Source organism: Rhizopus microsporus, assembly GCF_002708625.1.
Source record: "Rhizopus microsporus ATCC 52813 unplaced genomic scaffold scaffold_26, whole genome shotgun sequence".
NCBI classification, from domain to species: domain Eukaryota; kingdom Fungi; phylum Mucoromycota; class Mucoromycetes; order Mucorales; family Rhizopodaceae; genus Rhizopus; species Rhizopus microsporus.
In genome coordinates this window covers 130,030-155,511 of record NW_019671941.1, presented here as the reverse complement: position 1 = coordinate 155,511, position 25,482 = coordinate 130,030, and the positions used below count along the sequence as shown (strand labels likewise).

The window sequence follows — 25,482 nt, the reverse complement described above, 5'->3', positions numbered from 1 at the left end:
ATAGACCTCTTTGCAATTTACTAGTAAAATTTGATTTTGATTAACCAAGATGCAATCAGCTAAAAACTTGTGCACATGCCAAATGTAGATGTTTCCTTGTATCCAATCTTTATTTAAAATATCGGGCTGATTTTTAGTAACTTCAGTAAAACTATCTTCAAATATTCTGGTCCTGGGGGAGTGAGAAGCCGATGCTGAAGATAAGACTGGTCATAGACTTGTGGGAGAGAAGAGAAGGGCACGACTTCAGGCGTTTGCGTCTTAGGGCAGATCAGGGCTTTTGTGTCATTAGAATTGGAAATATCGCTAATGGCTCTAGTTGCTTGCATCTCTTGATAGGCCGCCTCTCTCTTGATGGCTCTTCTAGTCCTGTTATTTTTATCTCAGGTGATAAAACAGATGACTAGATATATATTGATGAGTGTATACAATACCAAATGAGATGTATTATTAAGGCGTTATCTCTATCACACTATCTTCTTCCGACGCTACATAACAAAAGCAATTAGTAAGGGAAACACTACACGCACTAGAAAATACACCAGAAATTAGACTAATTCCACGTGCACTATCTACAGATATTATTTGTGTTGTTGCCTAACAAAACTTTTCACCATCTTGGTTTGTATTCTTTTCAAGAGATAAAAGAGAAATGCTGCTATTTATTCTAATTTTTTGTTTCTAGTTCTATCAACAAAGAAACAAGATCAATTCAAGTGTGATTATGATATATTCGTATTTGCATTATGTAGTCTCTTTTCTGGTGCATGTAGTGTTGGTCCACTTGTAATTAAGGATCACGACAACACTTATAATCTAATGCGTGCTACATTAGCTTTTTAATAGCCGCTGCCAATCAAGGCCATAGTACACACATGGGCGGTTAATGCTTGAGAATCCAATTTAAGATAGAAGAACGTATCCTCGAAGACAATGTACTTATAAATAAACTGAGAAGCTTCATCGTCTCTGGATGAGTCTCTTCCATACAAAAAAAATGAAGACAATAGACCTTGCAAGGAATAATATCAGTTCATGCATGCTTTTTGCATTTGGCTTCTATTTTATTAGATACAGTCAGATCTTGACTGAATCGCCTTCGCTCTAATCATACAATTAACTAAAACCTGAATATTCCCAAAGATTATACGGGTCATTGACAAATTGTATTTTTTTTTGAGACAAAGCATCATTTGCTAACAAATGGCACCTTTTTTTAATTTTTTTTTTTTTTTTCAATGACTACTATACCACCCTTTCATAATCCTACCAAAAGCGCACCTCGTCCTTTCCTTGCTCAAGTAGACGATCAGTTAAATAAACGTATAGACGATGATACAGCCAAGCTTGTAGATTGTTTCACTGACATTGTGCGAATTGGGGAGGTAAAAGAATACAATAAACTATGGACAATAAACTGAAAAACCCTTCAAGAATAAAGACAAAGACAAGTTTAAAGTAGCTCAAGAAGGATACCAGATAGAAAGCCAAGCAGCACAGATTGTAATAAACCAGGCTCATTAGCCCCTCATGTACTAACTTTTTTTTTTATACTTTAGGTGAGATCATGTGAATCATTATTGTCATTAACAAACGAATTGAAACAATATTTACTACTTAATGACTCTCAGACACTAGCGCAACTACGAAAAACACAGTCAGAGAAACTCACTGAAAGCACAAATATGATAAGATCTAAAGTAGACACCATGAGAAGTGAATTAGCAAAAGCTATATTTGATTTAGAAACAGTTTATTATCGCTCTTTAACTGATGAATAGTAATGCAAGTGTATATGATAACTCTAGTAAATAAAAATAAAAATAAAAAAAGAATTTTTAAAGGAGGGGAATATACAATACAGATTATCGATGGTTATTCTCGCTTTCTCCTCTTAAAGACTGTAGCTCTACTAAATTGCGGAAAACACCATTCTCGCGACTTAAAAGATCCTGATAAGTACCAAGCTCAGCAACCTTGCCATCACTTAAGCATGCAACTATATCAGCAGAGCGAATAGTGGAAAGACGATGAGCAATTGTAAACACAGTGCGACCATGCATCAAGCGATTCAAAGCCTCTTGAACCAAGACCTCTGATTCAGAATCAAGCGCACTCGTTGCTTCGTCTAATATCAGTATCTTGGGATTCTTGAGTAAAGCTCGAGCAATTGCAATACGTTGCTTCTGTCCGCCGCTCAAACTGACACCTCGCTCACCTACTAGTGTATTATACCCATCATGAAAGCTGTTGATAAATGTAGCACAGTTGGCTTTAGTAGCAGCCTCCATGATTTCTTCCATGGTAGCATTTTCGCGCCCATAAGCAATATTTTCAGCAATAGTGCCTGCAAATAGTGTAGGCTCTTGTGAAACGACGCCGACTTGCTCTCGCCACCAACGCAGATTGATGTCCTTGATATTTGTATCATCAATATAGATATTTCCAGCAACAGGGTCATAGTAACGAAGTAAAAGAGATCCAATTGTCGATTTACCTGTTCCTGAAGGACCAACGATGGCAATTACAGTACCAGGCTCAACTGTGAGAGAGAAGTTTTTGAAAATAGGTGACTGACGACGAGTAGGATAAGCAAAGTCAATATCTTTAAATATGATTCTCCCTTTTAGGTCGGATAATAACCTTCCTCCTTAAAACAATACATGAGCCACTTGTGTGTAGATGGCCTGGATGCAAACTTACCATCAGTTGAAATAGAACTCTTGCGTTGTAAAAGATTAAATATACGATCTGATGCACCTACACCCTTCATAAACTCGGAATAAAACTGAGTCATACCGCCCAAAGCTGTGCCAACATAGGCAGTGTAAAGCATAAAGGATGTCAATTCGCCAATAGTGATTGTGTTTTGCATTACCATTTGGCCACCATACCATAATACAGCTAGCACAGCAAGATTACCCGACAATCCTGCACCGCCAAAGAATGCACCACTAGCTATAGCCTCTTTTTTCGCTAATTGATAGACATCCTCTACACGAAGAGCATATCGCTTTTCTTCAACGTCCTCTTTAGCAAATGCTTGAACCGTACGAACATTGCTAAGACGTTCTTCTCCCACCTTTGTAATCTCACTAAGTGCTGTTTGTGTTTGTCTAGATAGCGATTTGACATAACGGCCGTAGATAATACCAAAAGCAGCAACAGGAGGTACAATTAGCATCATTATGCTTGTTAGCTTTGGACTAATAATCACCATCATGGTGGAGCCTACAGTAGCGGTAGCCAAGGCCCTTTTTTTTCAAATATCAGTTATCACAGTCATATATTTTCAAACTCTATACTTTACCTTAAACCGTCGCTCACGTTATTTGTTAGACTTTTTCCAACAATAGCCGTATCTGTAGATAATCGCGATATTAACTCGCCGGTCCGATTTTTATCGAAAAATGACATATCCTGCTTTAAAATTGTCTTGTAAAGGTCATTGCGCAGTCTTTGAATGATTCTTTCTCCTGATGTTCTAAACAATAAAACTCGACCAGCGTTTGCTGCTGCACCAACAGTAAATACCACTGATAAGACTCCTGCAAACTCAGGCATGGTTAACCCCATGTAGCTGTCTATAGTTGGATTTGTAACAATATCAATGATTTTGCCCATAGAGAATGGTACTGACTAAATTCTCAAAGATAATAAGTAACATAGTCGTTTTGTTATGAAATAGTTATTTACCATAGTAATAGCCGAAGACACAGCCAAAAGACCAGTTGCAGCTATATATAGCCTGGTTAGTTTTTTCAGTGTCTAGGTATTGTTATTATTACCAGCTATATTTTTTGATTCTGGTTTGGCTAGTTTAAGCAGACGAACTACATCGCCCTTGTTTGACTTGTTGGCTATCTCTTGCTTTGGCTGACTATTACATAACGGTTGACTTGTCAGAAAGGAACGGCTGCATCGCTTATGCATTTGCAACAAGCTTCTGCCGTTATGGCAAGGAGTCAGCCTCGCTCTAGTTGTAAGACATTTAAGCATTCTAACGACGTTTTCTCAATTGTTAAAAGCGATGTGCTTGCCGCTTTACTGATCTCGGTTAAATTATGGAAAAAAGAAAGGCACAAGTATTCCCGGAATAACTTTAGGTAATGTTAAATTCACCTTTCGCTTTTTTAATTTTTTCTATCAAATTTGTTCAGGCCCTTGTTATTCCTTTCTTTTAGCTAAGAAAAGCAAATGTCCACAAAAGATCTCGTTTTGTGTTTAAAAATAAGAGACAAAAAAGGGGGAATACACTTTTCCCTTTGTTAATATTTAAAGCAAAACTTGAAGCATTTACCTAGCTGCTAAAAAAAAAAACGAAGATACTAAACTAATTCAACTAAAATAAGCACCTTCTAAGCAATATTTTAAATCTATCAAGAGACACATTGCTGTTACTATATCTATATTTGTGCTAGACAACCACAAGCGATGCTCAACACGTCCCTTATTAAACCCCATTACAACTACAACAAAAAATATACGATTTCGGATATGTTTCATTAAAGCTGCATTGATTATCTGAAATCCACTAAAACAAAAGACGACAACGCTCTTATACAAGAGAAGGCGTAACATTATTTTTATATTAAAGTACGTATTTCACAGGAAAAAGACATCAGCAAGTAGAAAAGCCAAATAAGCCGTCGCATATTACGTGAAAAATATATGACATTATAAAATACATTCATACTTTCATCAAGTAACTTCTTGGTGTAGACAGAAGATTTTTATTTAAAATAATAATGGGTTACTTAGCAGTGACCCTATGGGGTAAAGTGGCTCATCCAAGGTGCAAAAAATACAAAAAATTAAAAAAGTAGTGCGCATGTAGCGGTGCGTGAAATAAAAAAACCAGTTACTGACTAGAAAAGGGTAAAAGAAGCTGTGCTTAAGATATGAGTAGACATCCATGTAGTCACAGTAGCGGAAGGAGCCTCAGACAACAGAAACGGCGTGAGTCACCGATATTCGAAAAGGCTTTGTTGAATTGCAGGATCGAGAAGACCATGGCCATCGCGTTGTGTAGGTTGAAGCAACACATTGTAGCTGATATAGGGAAACTGGTGATGTTGAACAAGCTAGCGGCCGATGGAGGTAATTTTATTCAAAATTTCCTTAGGAATCCAAGTAATGCGTAACACGTGTCATATTTGAAGGGGAGAAGAGTATTCAACACGGCCGCGCGTCCACATACAGACAAGCTGCGACATTTGTGCATATTGCAGCCACGCTTAAGCCTAGCAACCAGATCAGACAAGAAAATCTGACGTTGCTAGTGAGAGTTGATTATAGGGTAGCCCAAATACTTCAGAGGCTCGTCAGAGGTGCGATCATGCCACTGACCGATGTCTGCAGTGGAAAGAATTGTGCAGCAGCTAGGAGACGGCTGTCCAGAAAGCGAGAAAGCAATAGTTTTGTCGTAACTCATTTTGAGTTCGAAGCAAGATTGTGCAGTCGCACAAGCTCCTGAAAAGCTCGTAAATCGTCCTGATTCCAAAGAAAAACACAAAGATCATCTGCATAAGCCAATACTTTGAGCGGAGGAAGAGTTGGAGAGCCTTGTACTAGTGCAGAAAGTGTCCTTAGGGATGATGAAGGACCAGCAAAGTCATGAATCCTTTCATTGGATAAAATAGAGCGAATAAAAGGCCTCAGCACTAGGTTGAATAATAAAGGGCTAATGGGATCTCCTTGCCTTAAATTGTGACCGAGTCTGAATCCTGGAGAAATAAACCCATTGGCATTCAAATGCATAGTAGTGGAATAAAACAACTTGTCAATTGCACTAATAAAAGCGGAAGGAAACCGAAATCTTTGTAAAACTGTGTTAAGATATAGGAGATGAACCCGATCGTATGCCTTCTCTTGATCACAGAGCAAGCCAACCTCTTCAAAGCTTCTTATGGAAGCTTGTTCAATCGCTATATTAACTAGAGCTCCATTATCAGCGATGAAACGATTCTTCATAAAACTACTCTGCCATGGGGAGATAAGAGAGGTCATTAGCGAACCTAGGCGAGAGTTGAGCAAGCGGGTAAGGATCTTGGCATCACAATTAATTAAAGTAATGGGTCTCCAATTTTTTATTAATCTTAAGTCACTCTTTTCCGGTAAAAGAACGACGCATGTATCAAGCCAAGTAGGAGGGAACGCAAATTGAGACAAGGCATCGTTGTAAACTTGTAATGCCAAGGCTTGGTAAAGAGGATGCCGTAAAATCTACATAAGATATCTATTAAGTGAGGCCGTCTGGCCAGGAACTACTTTGCTGTGGGGCACGAAAGCCTGGGTGAGGAGATAATCAAAATTAAAAGGCTCACAAATTGATTGACTGTCTTCTGAAGATAAATATAGATCTTCCGGGATTTGAGACCGCATGAAACTCAGCGCTTGAAAGTCAATGGGCTCCGGAGAACACAAATCCTGACAGAAGGTTTCTGCCGCAGATATCATCTGTTCTGGGGTAGAGCAAAGACCGCCAGTGGAAGCGTGAATCAGTTGTGGAATTCGGCGTTGGCTTTAGGTAACCGGCATCTATTTCACCACGTTCGCGCCAAATCTGTTCAGCTTTGAGGACGGTTATGTCAGTAAGCTCCTTCTGTAAATACTTGATTTGAGCCTCGACCCTAGGTAAATGCTCTTGCAATGCACTGTATGGGAGGTTATCTCGTAGAACGCGTTGAAGTTTAGACTGTTAAGCTTGCAACTGCTTTTTCCTCCAGCTGGTATATTTACGTCCATACTTCCTATTAAACTTTTTAACCTCTTCTTTAATCACATCCCATTGCTCGGAAGGAGATAATTGAGATGAGTGTAAGCATTGATAATAGAAGGATGACAAGCGAGAGTGAAACTGATTGCGGGAATCCTCCACTTGTAAAAATATTGGATTAGCTCGACAAATACCAGGACCAGTCGATGTATTCGTTTCCAAGTGGAGCTCCACACGTAACAGCGCATGGTCAGTCCATTCCTGATTTATATACTCGACGTCTGCGTTCGCAAAAGACGATGAAAGAAACGATGATAAGAAAATAAAATCAATGGTCAATTATGTTGTGTCTCTTCGATGGAATGTAGGAGTATTGAGCTGATGAAGGTTCGACATAACATTGCTGAAGTGGCAACAAAGAAAATGGTTCCATTGGTGTAGGCCAAATTGAGAAGATGAAGAACGTAAAGAAATATTGGAAGCGTCGTAATTAAAGTCGCCTGCAATAATTAAACGTTCAATGCAAGATTGATCACTATATTGTGAAAATTGAGCAAAGTTCAGTAAACTGCTGAAGAAAGAAATACGCTCTCTTGGTAAGGAAGCTGGATCGTGTAAAACTAGTATGAAAAAAGGTGAAACTTCCTGATCAACATGAGAAACTCGAGTGAGGATATAGTGGAAGTCTTCAGGAAGAGAGATTTGTTCTAAATGAAATTGATTATCGAGACTAACTATTCCGCAATATAGATTCCAAAATGACTGAGAACTACAGAACTGCTTATGTAATGTACTAAAATGATCTAAAGGATTCTGACTATTGTCGACTTCTTGTAAAGTAACAAATGTAGGTTGTTTGAGATATATATATCGGATAAGATGTTTTCATAAGTTTTGTTTACTCAACTTAAACAAGCTATTGCAATTTAAAGAGAGCAACCATATAGCCTTACGTTGATTTTTATTATTCATAAAAATTAATGATAACGAGAATCATTCTCATAACGCAGAGGAGGTTTGGCATTGCGTTTGGGGCGAGAGGCATACTTAGATGTATTAGAAGAGCAGGCCGATTGATTAATAACAGGTAAAGTGGTATTAGCAACTTCATCATTATCACACTCCATAGACTCTTCTTGAGGAGGAAAGGAGTACATAGGAGAGTCAGACCGAATGGTCTCCAAAGTAAGAATCTCAAATTGAGCCTGTGCAACGTAGTTGTCTGTTGACAGAGGATTAGCGGGCTGAGAAGGAAGACTGTAAGAGTCAGAGCAGGCTTCAGCTTCTGCAGACTGGGGCAAATTAGGATTAACAACATCAATATCGACTTTGGGCAGTTGAGAGGACATCTCAGTGGTCTCGCACGACTGAATAGTGGGTGGATTGGCCAAATCCTCCAATGGAGGAGAAAGAACAACAGCAGAACTTTCTGCAACAGATGAAAGACGAGTATCCGATGGTACAGAATGACGTCTGCGTTTCTTGAAGGACTTGATTTTTTCGGGACAATTGGCACGAATATGTCCAGATTTCAGGCAAGCAAAACGAACTCGCTTGCCACTAGGAGACTTGTTACATTCAGAAGCAAAATGTCCGGACTCATGACAATATTTGCAATAAGTCGGCATATTTAGTATTAAGCTCGGAAGAGCAGTCAATAATAACATAGCCTGCACCTAAAAAGGTGCCAGAATCGGCATCTTTGACAACACCGACGTCGTGAATTTCTCCATAATACTGAAAAGTAGCCTTTAGACCGTCAAGAAGATCCCTGATGTGCAATCACGGCAGACGATCAAGATTAATCCGTTTAATCATTGATCCTGGTTTCATTACTACGGATGGTGTTATAATGACTGAACCATCATTAAAGGTCAAACCAGCCTTGAGAGCTGCGGCACGATTCTTATCGATATCAAAGTTAACTTCCAAAGATCAATTATCGCCTAATCTGTGGGTCCGTTGACCGACAAAATCATTGGATTGACGGAAGGCTGCCATGTAAATTTCCCGCACCGTTTCAGCACGAGAAGAAACGTCAAAAAACAGCCTACCTGCCGATTGCGATACACCAATATGAGTAGTCTCGATGATGATCTTTTGTTGATTACTGGGATTATCAACATGGGTTTGTGCAGTAGACGATTGCACAGAGGGCTTCGAGTTAAGAAGTAAACTTTCGTTTTGGAAGATCGCTCGTGGATCTTTGAGTATGGAATTGGAGAAGTTGGAAGAGGCTGCGATGAGCTAGATCCACCCGACTTGTGATCTTAGTAACCAACCCTATTGGGTGGCTTAGGAACATTATGCGGAAGAACCATGACAGGTACGTCTTTACTGTCTATACTGTGATGATACTCTTTAGGAAAGCCACGTAATGGTAAAATTTTTATCCGGTAGCTGAGCCAAGTAAAAGTTTTGAAATACGAAAGTGACAGATTCCAACTGATTTTTTATGTTTACCTTTAGTTTTACGATGAGATAAGAACGTAAGTTTATTAGCAGCAAAACTATAAGAAACCACTAATAAGAGCACAGAAAGAGACAGATTTGAGAGCACTAGTACTATCAATTGCTTGAACTCGCGTAGGTAAATCCAAACAAGCAGAAATAGCAGAGAAACAGTATAAGCACACAAACACGGAAAGTGATGAGTTTATATCTGAGAAAGATAAATATTATATATCGATTTATTTCCTTAAAACAACTCCCTTTATACTTTTTCAAATAACAAATCTAGAACGCGTGAAGTTACAAAATGGATAAACAAAAAAAATACGATGGAAACACGAGAAAACAAAAAGAGAAACAATAACAGCGAAACAATGAACAATGACTTGCAGATACCGTTCTAATCTGCTGCATGGCACCAAAGAGAGCTTGAGATCGACAAGTACCAAGCGAGCTGACCTCGAAATGAGCGGGAGTTCAAAAGCTAAATTTTCAGTGACGTAAGATTTAGAGATTCGAACTCCGTTCCTGCTTCACATACACTTCTTTAACCTCTTACTGTACAGCCAACTCCACCAATCAGTTGTTACCAAAGCAAAAGAACGCATCGCAATAGTCACGGGACTATCACGTGATATTCAAAATATCACAACTAAAGTATGACACCTCTCAAAAACATCAATGACTTCTTGGTGTAGATGGTTATCACGCCTGTCTAACACACAGGCGGTCGCCAGTTCGAGTCTGGCAGAAGTCATATTTTTCTTTATTTTTGATAGGTCACGTGACTTGGATAATTATTTTGCCTTGCTTTGAACACTGTGGTTCTATTGTTCTGTTAACAGTTTAAACAGTCTCATATATCATATCATGAACACTCAAACGAAGAACAAAAACCTAAGTTTTAGTATTAAAGACAAAAATTTACTTCATTCGTAATGAAACTTTTTTTCTTTTCTTTTAGAAGTAAAAAAGGGACACTACGAAACTCAGGCATTTATAAGGCTTTGAACACACAGATACTACAAAATTACGGTACTGCCATAGAATTAGATTACTTTTTTCAGAATAATTTATAAGAGAAATTTTCTGCAAAAGTAAATTATCGCTCAATGAATCACTGCCTCTCGAACGTTCAACCTTCTTTCTTACGTTCTAGTCTTGCATAAAGAACACCTTGATACCTAATAATATTCGATCCTTTTGCCATTCATCATCCTTAATACAATCAGTAATTCTTTACCTTACCAACATCTAACGACCAGTTCATAAAATTCAATCTTACACCATCAATATATGTTCAACTACTCTCTTCTAGATATATAAGCGGTTAAACTGAGCAATAAGTGTATATCTTTTGAGTTTCTTTTACATATAAGAGTATGAACATTAACCTCCACGTTGAAGTTTTAAAGATTTTAAGGGTAAATTTTAAGAAAAAATGTATAAAGAAAGTTAACACGATTTGAAATAGATGGTAAAAAAGCAAATATTACTGCGAGCATTTTTCCCATAGAAAACCGTTGAATTCTACATATAGGTTTGGCTAGGAATGTGCATGTGGTCTTGTATAAAAAGCACAAAGCGTGCTATACTATAAATTATAAATTACTGCATAGGTTTCTCTTATGCAACAGAAGTCTACGCGTATGCCTGCTTCTGTATGGATTTTATCAATTATAAACTATCAGTGATGCTAAGTGGAGTTATTGTACAAAAAAGTCCAGTGTTTAGCGTGTTCAAGTTAATTATGTTAGTTGTAAAGTTATTATTATCGATGATTTAGTTGAAGACACAATAATTTGTGTCTATGTTATTGACCCAAGAACACAGCAGCAGTTGCTACTGCTAATAAATCCAAATAAAAGGTAGGTGTCTGTGTAAATAAACCTGTTGTATTATATATTAAGCTTTTATATCTTTACAGTTTATTTGAAATATATTATGCGCATCTATTTTAATGAAAGATGGCATTCTCTTTATTATATATTAAAATAACATGTTTAAATTAATCAAAATGGATGCTGTTGATGTTGCTATATTTGCATGATATCGCTTTAGTGGCAAAGTAATTTCAACGATAAGGCACTTGATAAGGTCGGAGAGGGTGTCGTTGGTAGCCCGTGCTGAAGATAAACCCATTGCTTTGCTCCTAGTTGTTTGATGTTCAATAATTCTTTACAAATTTTGATGTATTAGTATTCCACCCATCCTTTATTCCTGCACATTCTTTTACTTAAATTTTTTACACAGTGCAGTATATAAGCATAGCGGTGTCTATCTTTTATTTAAACTCTTAAACATTTTGTGCATAGTTCTTTACACTAAATAGAAAACATGAAGCTTTTGACTGTTTCTGCGTTATCTGCTCTTGCTGCCTGTGCAGCAGCTTTACCCGCAGCTAATCACATGGAGTATGTATCTTTTTAGAAGATCAAACAGTCTAGTTTAACAAGTCTAATAGTTTAGCCAAGCGTGCATATGTTACCAATGTTGTTGTTGAAACTGTCACTGTTACTGAAGATGCCTATTTGTGTAAGTGTCAATTGTTAGAGGACATGATAGGTTTACTTAATTGAAATTATAGTTGCTTATGATGGTTCGAAAACAGTAAATATCATGGATAGCCTTGAATTAGCTCTTTCTGGAGTACTTGTTGGCGGATCAAGCCCTTTGATCGAAAACTGTAATGATCTTTCTTGTCCTCTGTCTTCAATTATTGGTGATATGTTCTCTGATGTAAATTCCGTTGAGAATCAAGCTACTGTTCTTCCAGATGGTGCCGAGTTCTTTGATTTGGATTATATCGCACAGCTTGAGTTGCCAGAGACGGTGGGTGCCAGTAGTGTCTCTCTTGTCAGCCAAGCTCCATTCAGTTCGGCTGCATACAATTCGATTGCATCTAACTCGGTTGCTTCCAGTTCGGTTGCTATTCCCAGTTATTTGAACGATCCTATGGCTGATTTTACCATGATTGCTGGTCATATCATCGACGATGCTCAAAGAGCAATTGGTGGTGTACTGAATGGAGTATTTTATTAAATGGATCGTTGAGACAGATACATTCCAATTTTATTAATTTTATTGAATAAAGACTTGTAATAGAGATGAAATTCTTAATGTTGTTATATGCGCAAAAGTTGAGAAGGGCTCTTTCTTCCATTGTTTCAAAGGTAATGATTTTCAGTAGCTTTGTTGGCTGCTACAAACCATGCCAAACTTGTAAAGAATAACAGTACACTTATACAAAGGGTATAGGCTGCCATGGATAATACGGATACACGTATTTGTTTGTCTATGATAAGATCGGATTCTGTAGGAAAGTGAGGTTGCATCGGAAGACTACTTTTGAGTATGATTTTATAGGTTTAACATTATTAAGACGTGGGACTGCGCTTAATATCAGTATCAATGCCTTTTACCTCAATGATGCTCAGTTACAAATAAATGCCTTTCTTCCTTTTAATTAAAATCATATGCTATTAAAAAATCTATGCTATCTTTGTTATCAAATGATACGATAGTCATATAAAGTCGGACTTGTGAACTATTAAAATAATATAAAAATAACCTTTTTTTTGAATATAATAGTGTACTTTTTACAAAAAAGCCCAAAGAATAAATAAATAATTGATATATACATCAAAGTGAATGTAAATAAGAGGCCTTTTTTATATACACTATCATATTGCGGAAATTAAAAGTGGCTGTTAGTCTCACTTGAAGCTAAAATTGAGATTGGGCTTGGCTACCCTTCAGATTCATTTAGGACAAATCATTTTTGGCGATAATTGTTTCACCTACTTTTAATGAGTCACACAAAAGGAGTGTATTTGGGTAATAGGGAGTAGTCTAAGTAAAGCCTGTATCTCTCTCTTTTTTTTTTCTCTTACTCTCTTTTTTATTTTTCCCTTTTCTTTTTTTTTTTTCCTTTTTCAGTGCATAGTCCTTTTTTAACAAAGTAACTTGTATTTTATTTTTGTAAACATTATCTTATTCTCTTTACTTTTTAGTTATGGCCGAAATTAGAAGAAAGCTAGTTATTGTTGGTGATGGTGCTTGTGGTAAAACTTGTTTGTTAATTGTCTTTTCAAAAGGCACTTTTCCTGAGGTAAATGATAACAGCAATAAACTAAACTTGTTGCTTAGTGTTTAATAGTTTTATGTTCCTACTGTTTTCGAAAACTATGTTGCCGATGTTGAGGTAGATGGTAAACGTGTTGAATTAGCATTATGGGATACAGCAGGTATAGACATATACTATATACCCTTTCAAAACACTCACCTATATTTCTCCTTTTATTATTATTATTATTATTATAGGTCAAGAGGATTATGATCGTCTCCGTCCTCTTTCTTATCCAGACTCACATGTTATCTTGATTTGTTTCGCTATTGATTCACCTGATTCATTAGACAACGTTCAAGAAAAGGTAAGATAGATAGAAACAAGAAAGAAAGAAATTAAGCATGAATCTATTATTATAATAGTGGATTTCTGAAGTGCTTCACTTCTGTCAAGGACTTCCTATCGTCTTGGTCGGTTGTAAGAAAGATTTACGTAATGACCCTGCAACAATTGAAGAATTAAGAAAGAACTCTCAAAGACCAGTTAGTTATGAAGAAGGAGCTGCTGTTGCTCAAAAGATAAGCGCCTACAAATATTTTGAATGCTCCGCAAAGACGGGAGAAGGAGTTCGTACTGTATTTGAGGAAGCAACTCGTGCTGCTTTAATGGTTAACAAGAAAAAGAAGAGTAAGGGTTGCACTGTGTTGTAATAAATTAAATTATATCCTTTTTACACTTTTCTTTTGAAATAAATATTCTCTCTTCAATTTAACTAAAAATGGTTTATTGAAAAAAAAAAAAAGTTTGCATTGTTTGTTTCGAAATGTAACATGAGAAAAAAAAACTGTAGACTATAAATAAAGAAGTATTTCTCTTTCTTTTTCTTTTCTTTTCTCCTTAATCTCTTTTCTTTTTCTTTAATAGCAAAAGAGAAAAAAAAAATGAGCGTAGATCAATCCATGATGAAGCAGGCGGATGTAGAAGAGAGTGTAAGTAGATCATACTTAATAAGACGCATTGTCTTATGCAAAAAGATAGGGTATACAAAAACATATTCGATACTGGGATAAAAAGAATAAAGGCTATATAACACCTATCGATACTATCCATGGTAAGTTTATCTATTTCTATTCAACTTTATACTCATTTCTTGCTAGGTTTTATGTCCTTGGGTTATGGTGTTATCTTTAGCGTCGCGCTTGGTACAGTCGCGGGTATCTTCTTGTCTTTCTTGTCTCAAACAAGCTGGTTGCCAGATCCTTTCTGTCGCTCTCCTGTAAGTAACTTGGTTCGCTTCAAAAAACAAACATCTGGTGCCTATGATCAAAATGGTGTGTTTGATCCAGAAAAGTTTGAAGAGCTTTATCACAAGTATGCTACCTCTGATGACTACATTACATTCGCTCAATTCATAAAGATGACAAATGAGCAAGAGAAATTAGGGTCTAACGTTAGATCATGGTAATCCTTGTTTTTATACTTTTTCGTTTATGCTCACTTTGACTCTAGGATGATTGGTTTTATCGAATTATGTACTGCTTATTTCTTTATCGGTGATCATGGTAGCCTAGCAAAGGAAGACGTACGTGCCGCATATGATGTAAGTATCTATATTAAAAGCATATTCATGTATGTAAACAAACTAGTATATAATGATTCACTAGGGCACATTATTTTATCGTCTTGAAGATAACAGTACTGTACAACGTAAACAAAACACAGTTCGTCCTCTTCCCCCCTTAGCTGGAAGCTACTTGCTTTCATCTCAAAATAGAATCATGCGCTTCGTTAAAGGTGAACTACATTCCTTATCAAGCTCTGTTTCTATCACAAACGCTATTGTGCGTGATTGGGCGGCTTATTTGCAAGAGAACACAATAGCTATAAAAAACAATAGCATATATCGTATTCTCAAACGTTCCTTTATCCCCATGATTCAGGGTGTAACTTCTCCTAAGCCTGAAGCGATCTTTGGCAACAAGAAGAATATTATTGTTGAAGAAGAGGAAAAGCAGGATGACACATTCTCTCATCTCGCTGGTGTTGTTCAAACCGAAACTTCTTTGGAGGACTCTACTTCTCTCCTTCATGGACTTTGCATCGATGATTTTACTAGTAGTAATGATGATTCAGATATTTTTCGTAATATGACCAAGGAGAACGAAGAGATCGGTATCTATGTTATCAACAGCAGCGACGAGAGATTTATGAATGGATTCTTGCGTACAGATAATGATACGGACTGGCTTCAGGAGGGCTTCACTGGCATTAAGAAGGATGATAGGTTAGTAGACGTCGTGTCTGAGAAAATGCATGATTTTACAGATGATGAAAACAAAAAACATGCCACGGAGAATCAAGAGGAAGACCAACAACAAGAGGATCATGCTGAATCGTCTGTGAAACATGTGACAGTTGCGGAACGTGAACTAGTTGTAGAACCTACTGTAGAACCTACTGTAGAACCTACTATAGAACCTACTATAGAACCTACTGTAGAACCTACTATAGAACCTACTATAGAACCTACTGTAGAACCTACTATAGAACAAGTTGATGAGGATGAAGAGATAGCAGTTACGCCCCCACCTGATGAAGCCTCTGAAAAGAAGGATGCTCCCCAAGCAACCGTAATTACCCAAGAAAAGAAGAACTCTGAACCTGTTCAAGGCAAGAGGACTAATAATAAAAAGAAGAAGAAGAAGCACAATCAAGCTGGTCATGTCTCGCCAATAACAAGTGACTCTGGCAAAGATTGACTATCGACTCGAGCATAGTGTATATATTTGTTTACCTGTGACAAACAAAATTTATATAACCATCAAAGGAAATAAAACATGTATGCCCTTACTGTTTGCTTGTTCTTTCTGTCAGTTGACACTTGACACACAATCTATCTGTGACATCAAGTATCTTACTTGTTTATTGTAGAGTGTACAGGTTTAATCATATGCCACATACGGAAAACTATACTTAGCATGTTTTGTTATTATCTTAAGCCACAAAATAATATGCGTAAGTAAATTTGAAATAAAAGTGTTATTGGAAAGCTTTGGTCTTTATTTTCAACAAGTAATGAAAACTATTTAGTGTTGTGTATTGTTGCTACTACTATTATTAGCGTTCTTCTTTTTATGACTCCCCTTTGCTGTAACCAAGGAAGTTACATAGACATCTCTAAAGTTTGCATCAAACGCTTCACATCTCGCCTTGAACTGCTTGAGCTTATAGTCTGCAAGCCTCTCCCTTAGTGAGCTTGTGAATGCAAATTTTCCAGAATTAGGTGATCGAATGCCATCCGAATGAAACATGGACGAAAAATTAGGTATGGACAATCGGTTATTGTTGCGTTCTGGTTTACTAAAAATGGCTGATTGAGAAAAGCTGGCTGAACCAGATGGCATTGGAATATGGAAAGGTTGACTCGAGCCTATATCTTGTGGTTCCTATATCAAAAGTTAAAGAGTTGAGCAAGTGCTTTTTTCTATTTTCACGCAATATGACTATTTACTTCAATTATGACTCCTTTAATCCTTTGGTCAAGACTAGAGACAAAGAGTTGCTCTTCTACATACTCTTTGAAGTTGTGATTAGGGTGTGTATCTGGATTTTGTTGCGACTGCTCAACAGGGCTTCTTGGATTCTTTTGTGTTTGTTCATAATCTTTTTTTGCATGTTTGATACAGTCTTTCATCGTTTCTGTCCACATATCCTTTTCTGCTTCACTTGCAGCGCTAAATTCAAACGTGTGTCTTCCGCTGCGCAGCAGCCAGGGAAAATGCAAAGAAGCTATTGAAAGCCTAGTCAGTTTTGGTGCCCTTTGATATCCTTGGAAGAGTTTTTACCTGGGTCATCAGGCATATGCTCGATACTGAATTTGCGAATAGGGAACCAATGTTTTGCCTCATAGATATCTGTTTTTTTGGCTTTCACCATGATCAAATAGTGACTAAATAACGCACAGCATACTCTCTTGGATGACCTCTGTTTGGGCAAACAGCGTACTTCTAGCGTACCTATGAGTGAACAACATCCCAGATGCGTGAACCATCGTTTGGGCAAGCACCAGTGACCTTGTAATCGAGATAAGAAGAGTTCTGTCTTTTGCTCCAGCTCGATTCTTGCCTTTGTGTCGTTGATTTTTTTGGCTACTCTATGAATGACGTCCTCAGCCACTGTTATACGGTCGAACCCATGGAAATCTTTTGGTGTTGCTTTTTGTAATGTTTGAAGTAAAAGCTTGTATCGGAATAACCGTTGAAATGGCTATAATTTTATGAATAAAAATGTTAAACTAATGAAAAATGGAGTTAAAGGTATACTTTACCATAATCATGTAATCTTCAAACTTGAGCTTGTTGGTTCCCCAAACGACTCGATGAAAGGTATGAAGACGTTCATCCAAATCTCGAAATTCAGTGCTTGTTTTTAATAGCCTCTTGTACACTTGAACAGCTTTGTCCTGACCAATGCTATATTCAAAATAAGCATTAAAGTATTCTTTCTAAAAAAAAAAGGGAAAAGATTAGAGCTTGTAAATAAACGCGTTGTTTAATTTTACCCATAAGATAAAGCAATTGGAGAGATTGGTTATGCTCATTTCTTTTCTGTCCTTATTCACAGCTATTTTTATGGCTTCACAAAACATTTCTTGTTCTCTTGCCAAAGATGTTAGATTGCGAGATAATGCATCAAAGTCTTCTTGATTGATATATCGAACTCTTTTTATAATTTTGAAAAAATGCTATTGGTATATAATTTAGTTTTATCCAGCAAAAAAAAAACTTTGATATTTATAAAAGCTTACGTTGCAAAGAATAAACAGGTCCCTTGAATAAGATTCTTCCGTTTCAACAAGTTCATCTATAATGTTTAACCTTTTTGCTTCTCTTTTCTCTTCTTCAGTCATTGCTTCGAATATGGCTCGTTCCTCATCCGTCATTGGTTTATGAGATTCCAGGTCATCAAAGTTGAAGTATCTATAATCATCTTGGTGTAAAATCTCATCCATGCTAATAAACCTAGCTTCCATTGAGGGAACTCTACGACGATTGCTATTGGATTGAACTGAGGGCGCATTGAAAAGCATATCTGAATTTTCTTGTATACACCTCTGCATATCTTCTACTAATTCCTTTACTAGACGATCACAGCTTTCGACATAGTCTATAGGTGGAGAAAGCATTGAGGGAGATATATTGCTTTTGTACAATAGAGATCGTGCTTGCTGTGGTTCAGCATCTTCTTCAAAAAAGGGTTCGGTCAAATCCAAGGGCTGTGCTTCTTGTTCAGGTTCTTCCTCATCTGGCTCTCTGAGCTCATTCTGTGCAAGCTCCTCCGATGATCCTTCTTCAGTTAATATCCCTGATTGTGATGCTTGTAAAGTTGTTGTTTGTGACCATGATATTTCTTGAAGCACTAGTTCTACCCAAGGTGCCTCTGGGGCTAATGCTTGCGACCGTGGGTTTTCTTGAACTGTCATTTCCAGTTGCGGTTCTTCCTCAATTGCTGGCTGCATTTGTGATACTTCCTGAAGTGATAATTCTGAGCGTGATGTCCTTATGGTTGATACGTCTGATAGAGATGTCTCTGATTTTTCTGGATCCGCTACAAGTGATTCTAGTGACTCTGACTGTAATGCTTCTGGATCAGTTGTATCCACCACATCTATCAAGTCTGCCAATGATAATTCATTTGACAGTGATTCTTCTGGTTCTTCAACATCTGACCGTACTACCTCTGTTTCTGTCGCATTCGATGGCACTACCTCTTGGATTCCAACTCGTGAAAAGGGCGTTCTTGGCTCTTCTGCATCTGACGGCGATGTTTCAGATTCCCCTGTGCTAAGAGGCGATATTCCTGGTTCTTCCATATCAGGAGATGACATATCTGATCCTTCCATAGTTGAAGTTGCTCCTTCTGGCGCCGTTGGTTCTGATTGTGCTACATCTGATTCTACTGCGTTGGACGATGAGGACTCTGGTCCAACTGCATCGGATGGTGTAGTTTCTGGCTCCGCTACATCTGGCTTTGATGCTTCTGGGCTTACAGAGCCGGATAGTCCTGATATTGCCGCCTCTGGCGATGGTTCTTGTGATTTTTTTGGGAGAGACGAAGGTATCTCTGAACCTTCTGGTTTGGACAATCCTTTATGAGAAGTAGAATGACCATCATTTCTTGGTTTCTCTTTAGGGGATGCAGGTGAGTTTTTACCCTGGCTTGGACCGACAAGGACATGCTCTCCTACGTGATCCATCGGATCTGATGACGGCTCTGGACCATCTCCTTTACCCGATGACGCTAGAGAACTGCTATTGCTTCTGTTAGTTAGTAGAGATGAGGATTCCGCAACGGCTTCAACTTCTGTATCTGTAGATATTTCTTCTGAAGGACCAATGGCTATACGCAGTTCTACTGTTCTTTTATGATTCTCCATAGTTTCCTCTTCTTCTTGTTGCGGGTCGGGCGATGGTGGCAAAGGAGGCAACGCAAGTGATGGGATTTGTGCTGGGATCGTGCTAGGCACTGCTTCAGGCATATTGGATACCTCTTGGGTTGTGGATACCGTGCCTGCTGTTATCTGTACAACTGCTGTCTGTTCTGCATTCTCGTCTAAAACGAGATCGCTTGTCTCATTAGATTCCATATCCTGTGAAAGAATACTGTCTGGCTCTTGCTGATGTTGCAATGCTCCTTGGCTAGCTTCCGCCTGGGCCTCTGCAGAAGGAGTATGGACAACACAATCTTCAGCGTCTACAAAGCTTCCTGTACCTTGGCTTGTACAATCTTCCTCCTCGTCTTTACTGACTTCATCATCTTTTTTTTGTTCGGTTCCTTTCTCATTTTCTGCGCTGCCTTCATAGTTATCGTAATTTTCACCATCTAGAGATGGGCTGTATGGTTCGCTTGTTCCCTCATTTTCACTATTGATCAAACAGTCAGGGACAGTGTCTACAAGTGCGTCTGACATGATTTGTATAAAACCGGGTCAATTTGAAAAGTTATGTGGAAAAAAGAGACAATTGAAATATTTCAAAAATTTTCATTACAAGCTAATATCATAACTTTACAAGTTTTTTTATTATTATTTGCTTTAATGGCATCGTCAATGCATTTTTTATCATTGTCACTCTTTGCACTTACACAAAAAGGAGTTTGCATTGATAGTGTGTTACCATTATGAGGGACTGAAAAATTACATTACTAGCAGCATATATACTTTGATACAAGGCATGTCTATTTCAAGGGATATGTAATAAAGATAAAGAAAAAAAGAAAAAAGAAACACACATACATTACCTTTTGACCAAAAACGAGGGGGGCAAAGTTTATGTATGACTTTAGTGTATCGGTCATTAAATCAAGGGGCATTTTCAGTTCACAATCAAGTGAGTTGAAATGCTCATAAACAAGTTGACCAATAAAATCCTTTAAATGCTTTCTGTAGTTTCAGTGTCTCTCTTTTTGTATCTTTCTTTTCGAAAGGTTAAATAGCAAATACACTCTTTCCGAAAAGTAAATTCGCCCAACGGCGAGAAGAAAATTCGTGTTGTACAAAATGTATATTCGTCTTGGCTGACAAATCAGATGTCCTGGTGCCAAGCATACTTTGTAGCACAAGTCTTGACGTCTCTCGGCTATATAAGAGCACATCTAACGCTCGTCTTTGTTTTATTTCTTTTTCACAATTGCACAAAAAAATCACAGATAATGAACATTTAATTCTTGTTTAGAAATGGGAAAGGTTCTGTCGTCGACGAGTATGGCAGATCTGAGCCAATGAATTATATTGTTGATGAAGAGCAGTTTCATCTTGAAACGTTGAGCTCTCATACACAATATTTAGCTCAGCTACCTGTGGGGAGCAGGAAGGAATTTGAGGCAATGCAGATGGAAAAGGAAGCAAAACCTAGTAGTGATGTAATTATGAGGGAAACATCAGAGAAGCGAAATTATTCACGCTACTCTGATCAGGATAAAGTGAGGCTCTTCAAGCTGTCGTTTGGGAAGTGTCTGAGTGCGGCTGCTGCTGCAAAATAGCTTGGGATTCATGTTGGTACAGGACAGAAATGGGCTAAACAGTACGAGAAGGTTCCTGACGGTATCTTTGAGAAACGGAGAAAGACTGGTCGTCCACGTATTCTCAATGAGGAATACAAAAGTATTATTCTCGAGTGCATTGATGAGAGCCCTTCAGTAATTTTGGACGATGTAATGAAAAGGTTAAAGCAAATATTCACAGAATTAAAAGTATCTAAAAGTACTTTGTTTGATTCTGTTAAAAATTGCTGCAATTTGTCTCTCAAAAAAGCTCGGCTTCGACCCATAGATCGAAACAGCGAAGATAAGATCCAGGAGCGTTTAGATTGGGTTCGTAAATGCGAAAAATCAGACATAGATTTTACGAGAAACTATGTTTTTCTTGACGAACCTACTTTCCATATCAGCTCGAAAAGTAGTATGGCATGGTCAAAGAAAGGTACATCAGCAGTGGTCACCGTTTCCAAAACACAAACAACAACAGCCATTTTAGGCGCTATTTCTGCTGAAGGGCTTATCAAATGCAGCCTTAGACTTCCTCAGCATCCATCCAGTAAAAAGAGAAAGCGGGGATATAGCATTGGACATATCAGCAAAGGAACGGTGACGAGACGCTATACAGTCTTTTCAGAAAGTAAAGTCGTATTTTTGCAGTTTTTATAATATAATTCATACGAAAAAGCGACAAGTCAGCGCGACATCTCTTTCTGGAAATGGTGTACACTCTTTCCGGAAAGTAAATTTTTTTTATTTTATTCAAGTACCGCCAGTTAGCTTGTACTTATTAAAGAAAATAATAAAGAACATAGAAGCACGGGACAAAATAAAGGTTGCGTTAACCTGAGCAAGATGATTTTAGACGCTCTCTATAGATATTCTCATCGTGTATTCGCTTGATTGCTTGAGTTGCTCGTGCAGCAGCTTCATCGGGCCAGAAGGTACGACCATTAAATACAAAACGCCATTGACGCCGCCAGATAGCCCAGACCGTACAAGCAATGATTGTTTGACCATCAACACATAGCCCTGAAAGCGCTTCTATATGTTTAGACGAGCCTAAGGCCAGGGATTCATAGGCAAGTCTCGCAATAGGCTGTAAAAAGCGATTTGCAATGCGTGACCAGGTTTCTTTTTTGAGCATGCAAGACCACAAGAAGTGCTCATCGTCTTCGACGCCTCCACATAGAAGACAGTAAGGATACAAGCGTCGATCCGGATAAAGCTGGTGGAGACGTTGGCGTGTTGGCAATTTGCGATGGTAATATCTCCAGAGCACGGTGTGCGCCTGGTGAGGGAAGGAAGATAACCAGAAGGTGCGCCATGCTGTAGCAGGGCCATGCGGATAATGGGCCGGTAAGGCATCGATGGAGAGTAACTGTGAGATCCGGAATAGCTTGAGTGATATGTGATGGAAGTCCATGGCTCCTGGTAGCTCTACCGTCAGTAAATCTTCGAAGTTAGGCTGAGGCATTCGATAGAGCGTATACTGGAATTGGCTGTCTGGCCTGAGATTGTGCGGTGTGAACAAATTCCGGAAAGTAAATTCGCCTGTGATCGAAAATAAATGCACCCAATGGTGAGAACAAAATTCATGCTGAACGAAATGTAAATTCATCGTCGCCAAGAATATTTTCGTAGTACCAGCCTTGACATCCATGGAGATACTGTATTTCCAAATTGAGATGTCGTATTGAAACCGTTGTAATGTTATCAGAGTAATAACAAATACAAAAAGAATATGGCTCACTATCTCATTTGACAGTAATATTAACAGGTGGGCTGTCTTGGAGTTGAAATTAACTTAATATTAGAAATAGCCCCTCTTTAGTCTCTTTGTAAAAGTTTAAATTCTTTATTCGGTTCTTCCATGAAATCAGAAGAACATGTAGTCATATTTGGCAATGTATATTCTTGAATGGTCACGAAGCAGATTGCTTCTATTTGACATGATTTCTTTGTCTTAGGTACTCGATCCTGAAACTTGTTTGAAAGAAAAACATATAAAAACCCATTTTAATTGAGACCTTTTTTTGCTTCTTTACAGCAGTTATCAAGTGTCCCTCTGAGTGTTCAAAGATTCGCCAATCAAAACTAGCCTGTCCTCATGGTCCTTGCTCTGACTCGCTTGTCCCGCCCTCTTTGCTCTCTGGCGTGTATCTGGAACGTTCCCCAGTAGTCTCTCCTGACGCCCTGGGTTCTCTGTGTCCTCCGTTCCCTTTTTTTTTTGTTTAAACTTCTCCTGGGTAGTTACCGCTACCCTCCCCAGAATGCACCTTGGTGGTAAGTAAAACTAATATTGGGATATATGCTCTAATACTAGCTTACTTTTTCTCTCTTTTTCTACATATACTCATTATCTCTCTCTCTCTTTTGACATGATGTCGTTTTATTCAAACGTATTTTTCTTTGTCGTCTTTTTACGTAAATAACTTTATAAATTAACGTCAATAATTAATAAAAATACAGTAATTGCAGCCATAAGTATGTGTTGATTTTACGTTAATAATATATAACCTTTTGTTTTTGCTTTTTTTTTTTGAGTATTTACCGTCTTATATGATTTTATTCTAGAACAAAGAAGAAGCGGCTTCCTTCAACTAATATCATCATTATCTTATCCAATCAAAAAATTCTAGGGTGATTTAAGTGAGTGCTGTTGGGAATCAACGTCATCTATTTCTTAGCCAATCAAACGTTCATGGGGTGCAATAAGGACGTGCACATGAGAAGACAGAGGACAGCCTGGGGTTCTAATTTTTTTTATTATTTTACACTTTTGTACATAATGAGTTCTGCCGTCTTTGGTGTTGCTAATCTTGCAGTAACTACTGCTTCTGCAAAGTCTTCTAATGAAGCTAGAAGCCGTGCTATTGCGCTTTATAGAAGATTTCAAAAATCAGTAAATTATCTTGATGTCATTTAAATCTTTTAATTAACATAATAATAATAATAATGATAGGTACCTGATATGATGAAGATTCACGAACTCAACCTGCCCACTTCAGCTGTTAGAGCCAAAATTCGTGAAGAGTTTGAAAGACATCGCTTTGTTGAAAATCTTCAAGTTTGTGACATTTTATATGCCAAAGGAGAAATGGAATATCAGGAAATTATGAATGTTTGGAAACAAACCAACCACATCATGAACTATTTTGCAAAGGAAGAAGCACCAGCTAAGCCTACAACCTTTTTAGAAAAGTTTTATGAAGGAAGATCTTAATTTATTAGGAGAGTAGAAGTATATATATATAAATAAATAAAAGAAGGAGAAAAGAGGTTTACGATAGTGCAATAATATCCCAGCCAGCGGTTATTCTGCGTAAGCCTTCTAGTTGTAGTAAACTCGACTTTAGTTCTTCTTTTGATACGTGCTGTTTAAGAGGTTCGTGACTGACTATTGATAATCGCTTGAACCAGGGAAATAAAGAGACATCAGATAATAATGATTTAACAAGTGTAAGTTGGCTTAGATGGGTAATAATAAATGTTAACTCAATCAGATTTGGAAACATGTTCTTAAATTGGGACCAGATAACGTCATGGTTCAAAGCTATCGTAAGTGATTTCAATTTTGGGAAGCGATAGTGCTGATAGCAAAGTTCATGTGAAGGAAATGATGGGATATCAAGGGTCTGTAGAGTAGATTGAGATTGAATTAAAGGTAATAGGCATGATTTGACGTTGTTGAGGGCACGCTTATATTCACATGTTGAGTCACGTATCGATAAATGGATCAGTTGTGTATCTAAGCAAGAGAGAGTCTGGTATAATTCTGCATGAAGTTCAAAGGGTAAGCATACTTGAATGACTTTTAAGTTTCGACTTGATTTCTTGAGAATGTTTAATGTCAGTCTTGCCAATTGTTTATCATTGATCGCTATGGATGATAGTTGATTATAGTTCATACTGGACTGTCGATTCACTGCAAGCATCAGATAGTCAAGCTGATATTGTTGTGCATTATCATCGGTCTGAACTAGTTTTATTGTATGTTTCCAATTGAACTTATCAGATAATAGCTTGTTATAATATGTGCATGTTCTTTATATTTCGATTAATATCAAAGAATTGCTGAGATGGAGGGGGGAATATTAACTTACTGTGCGAGTGGTGCTAGATCAAGGTGGTTATCTTGTTTAATATAAGATATAATAATGAATTGGATTTCACTAGGCAAACCAAGTATCAGCATTCAGTTTAAATA

The 25,482-nt window shown here is 37.7% G+C and overlaps 11 protein-coding genes and 1 non-coding gene across 12 annotated transcripts; 6 read left to right on the top strand and 6 right to left on the bottom strand.

The window, feature by feature from the left end:
• Positions 1-1,238: 1,238 nt before the first annotated feature.
• On the top strand, positions 1,239-1,781 carry RHIMIDRAFT_241922 (uncharacterized protein; the record flags this gene model as incomplete). Its single annotated transcript, XM_023609676.1, has 3 exons — positions 1,239-1,385; positions 1,435-1,503; positions 1,560-1,781. The coding sequence occupies 3 exons, from the start codon at positions 1,239-1,241 to the stop codon at positions 1,779-1,781; spliced, it is 438 nt and encodes a 145-aa protein (XP_023461891.1).
• An 84-nt stretch (positions 1,782-1,865) lies between these two features.
• RHIMIDRAFT_208388 (uncharacterized protein) lies at positions 1,866-3,933 on the bottom strand (the record flags this gene model as incomplete). The annotated part of the gene is made up of 5 exons (XM_023607052.1): positions 1,866-2,650; positions 2,704-3,254; positions 3,311-3,639; positions 3,697-3,737; positions 3,789-3,933. The coding sequence occupies 5 exons, from the start codon at positions 3,931-3,933 to the stop codon at positions 1,866-1,868; spliced, it is 1,851 nt and encodes a 616-aa protein (XP_023461890.1).
• A 3,762-nt stretch (positions 3,934-7,695) lies between these two features.
• Positions 7,696-8,346, bottom strand: RHIMIDRAFT_248002 (uncharacterized protein; the record flags this gene model as incomplete). Its single annotated transcript, XM_023610470.1, has 1 exon — positions 7,696-8,346. The coding sequence occupies one exon, from the start codon at positions 8,344-8,346 to the stop codon at positions 7,696-7,698; it is 651 nt and encodes a 216-aa protein (XP_023461889.1).
• Positions 8,347-8,653: 307 nt separating this feature from the next.
• Positions 8,654-9,039, bottom strand: RHIMIDRAFT_241918 (uncharacterized protein; the record flags this gene model as incomplete). Its single annotated transcript, XM_023609674.1, has 2 exons — positions 8,654-8,965; positions 9,001-9,039. 2 exons carry the CDS (start codon positions 9,037-9,039, stop codon positions 8,654-8,656), a joined length of 351 nt encoding a protein of 116 aa, XP_023461888.1.
• An 813-nt stretch (positions 9,040-9,852) lies between these two features.
• Positions 9,853-9,926, top strand: RHIMIDRAFT_t58. The gene has a single exon. It is a non-coding gene; the product is annotated as a tRNA-Val (tRNA).
• Positions 9,927-11,175: 1,249 nt separating this feature from the next.
• Positions 11,176-12,290, top strand: RHIMIDRAFT_295369 (uncharacterized protein). Its single transcript, XM_023614174.1, has 3 exons — positions 11,176-11,583; positions 11,634-11,704; positions 11,757-12,290. Exons 1-3 carry the CDS (start codon positions 11,507-11,509, stop codon positions 12,209-12,211), a joined length of 603 nt encoding a protein of 200 aa, XP_023461887.1. The 5' UTR covers positions 11,176-11,506; the 3' UTR covers positions 12,212-12,290.
• Positions 12,291-13,089: 799 nt separating this feature from the next.
• Positions 13,090-14,003, top strand: RHIMIDRAFT_220022 (GTP-binding protein rhoA). The gene is made up of 5 exons (XM_023607396.1): positions 13,090-13,130; positions 13,183-13,280; positions 13,329-13,416; positions 13,493-13,602; positions 13,661-14,003. Exons 2-5 carry the CDS (start codon positions 13,185-13,187, stop codon positions 13,946-13,948), a joined length of 582 nt encoding a protein of 193 aa, XP_023461886.1. The 5' UTR covers positions 13,090-13,130; positions 13,183-13,184; the 3' UTR covers positions 13,949-14,003.
• An 85-nt stretch (positions 14,004-14,088) lies between these two features.
• Positions 14,089-16,354, top strand: RHIMIDRAFT_78877 (uncharacterized protein). The gene is made up of 6 exons (XM_023615698.1): positions 14,089-14,227; positions 14,277-14,349; positions 14,396-14,699; positions 14,748-14,838; positions 14,903-16,253; positions 16,329-16,354. Exons 1-5 carry the CDS (start codon positions 14,180-14,182, stop codon positions 15,995-15,997), a joined length of 1,611 nt encoding a protein of 536 aa, XP_023461885.1. The 5' UTR covers positions 14,089-14,179; the 3' UTR covers positions 15,998-16,253; positions 16,329-16,354.
• Positions 16,325-20,279, bottom strand: RHIMIDRAFT_295366 (uncharacterized protein; the record flags this gene model as incomplete). The annotated part of the gene is made up of 6 exons (XM_023614173.1): positions 18,046-20,279; positions 17,800-17,982; positions 17,566-17,742; positions 17,084-17,504; positions 16,750-17,027; positions 16,325-16,684 (listed from the first exon to the last, which is right to left on the bottom strand). Exons 1-6 carry the CDS (start codon positions 20,206-20,208, stop codon positions 16,325-16,327), a joined length of 3,582 nt encoding a protein of 1,193 aa, XP_023461884.1. The 5' UTR covers positions 20,209-20,279.
• A 1,747-nt stretch (positions 20,280-22,026) lies between these two features.
• On the bottom strand, positions 22,027-22,935 carry RHIMIDRAFT_295365 (uncharacterized protein; the record flags this gene model as incomplete). The annotated part of the gene is made up of 1 exon (XM_023614172.1): positions 22,027-22,935. The coding sequence occupies one exon, from the start codon at positions 22,933-22,935 to the stop codon at positions 22,114-22,116; it is 822 nt and encodes a 273-aa protein (XP_023461883.1). The 3' UTR covers positions 22,027-22,113.
• Positions 22,936-24,063: 1,128 nt separating this feature from the next.
• RHIMIDRAFT_208411 (uncharacterized protein) lies at positions 24,064-24,498 on the top strand (the record flags this gene model as incomplete). The annotated part of the gene is made up of 2 exons (XM_023607055.1): positions 24,064-24,177; positions 24,238-24,498. 2 exons carry the CDS (start codon positions 24,064-24,066, stop codon positions 24,496-24,498), a joined length of 375 nt encoding a protein of 124 aa, XP_023461882.1.
• Positions 24,499-24,556: 58 nt separating this feature from the next.
• RHIMIDRAFT_241910 (uncharacterized protein) lies at positions 24,557-25,470 on the bottom strand (the record flags this gene model as incomplete). The annotated part of the gene is made up of 2 exons (XM_023609673.1): positions 24,557-25,319; positions 25,379-25,470. The coding sequence occupies 2 exons, from the start codon at positions 25,468-25,470 to the stop codon at positions 24,557-24,559; spliced, it is 855 nt and encodes a 284-aa protein (XP_023461881.1).
• Positions 25,471-25,482: the final 12 nt, after the last annotated feature.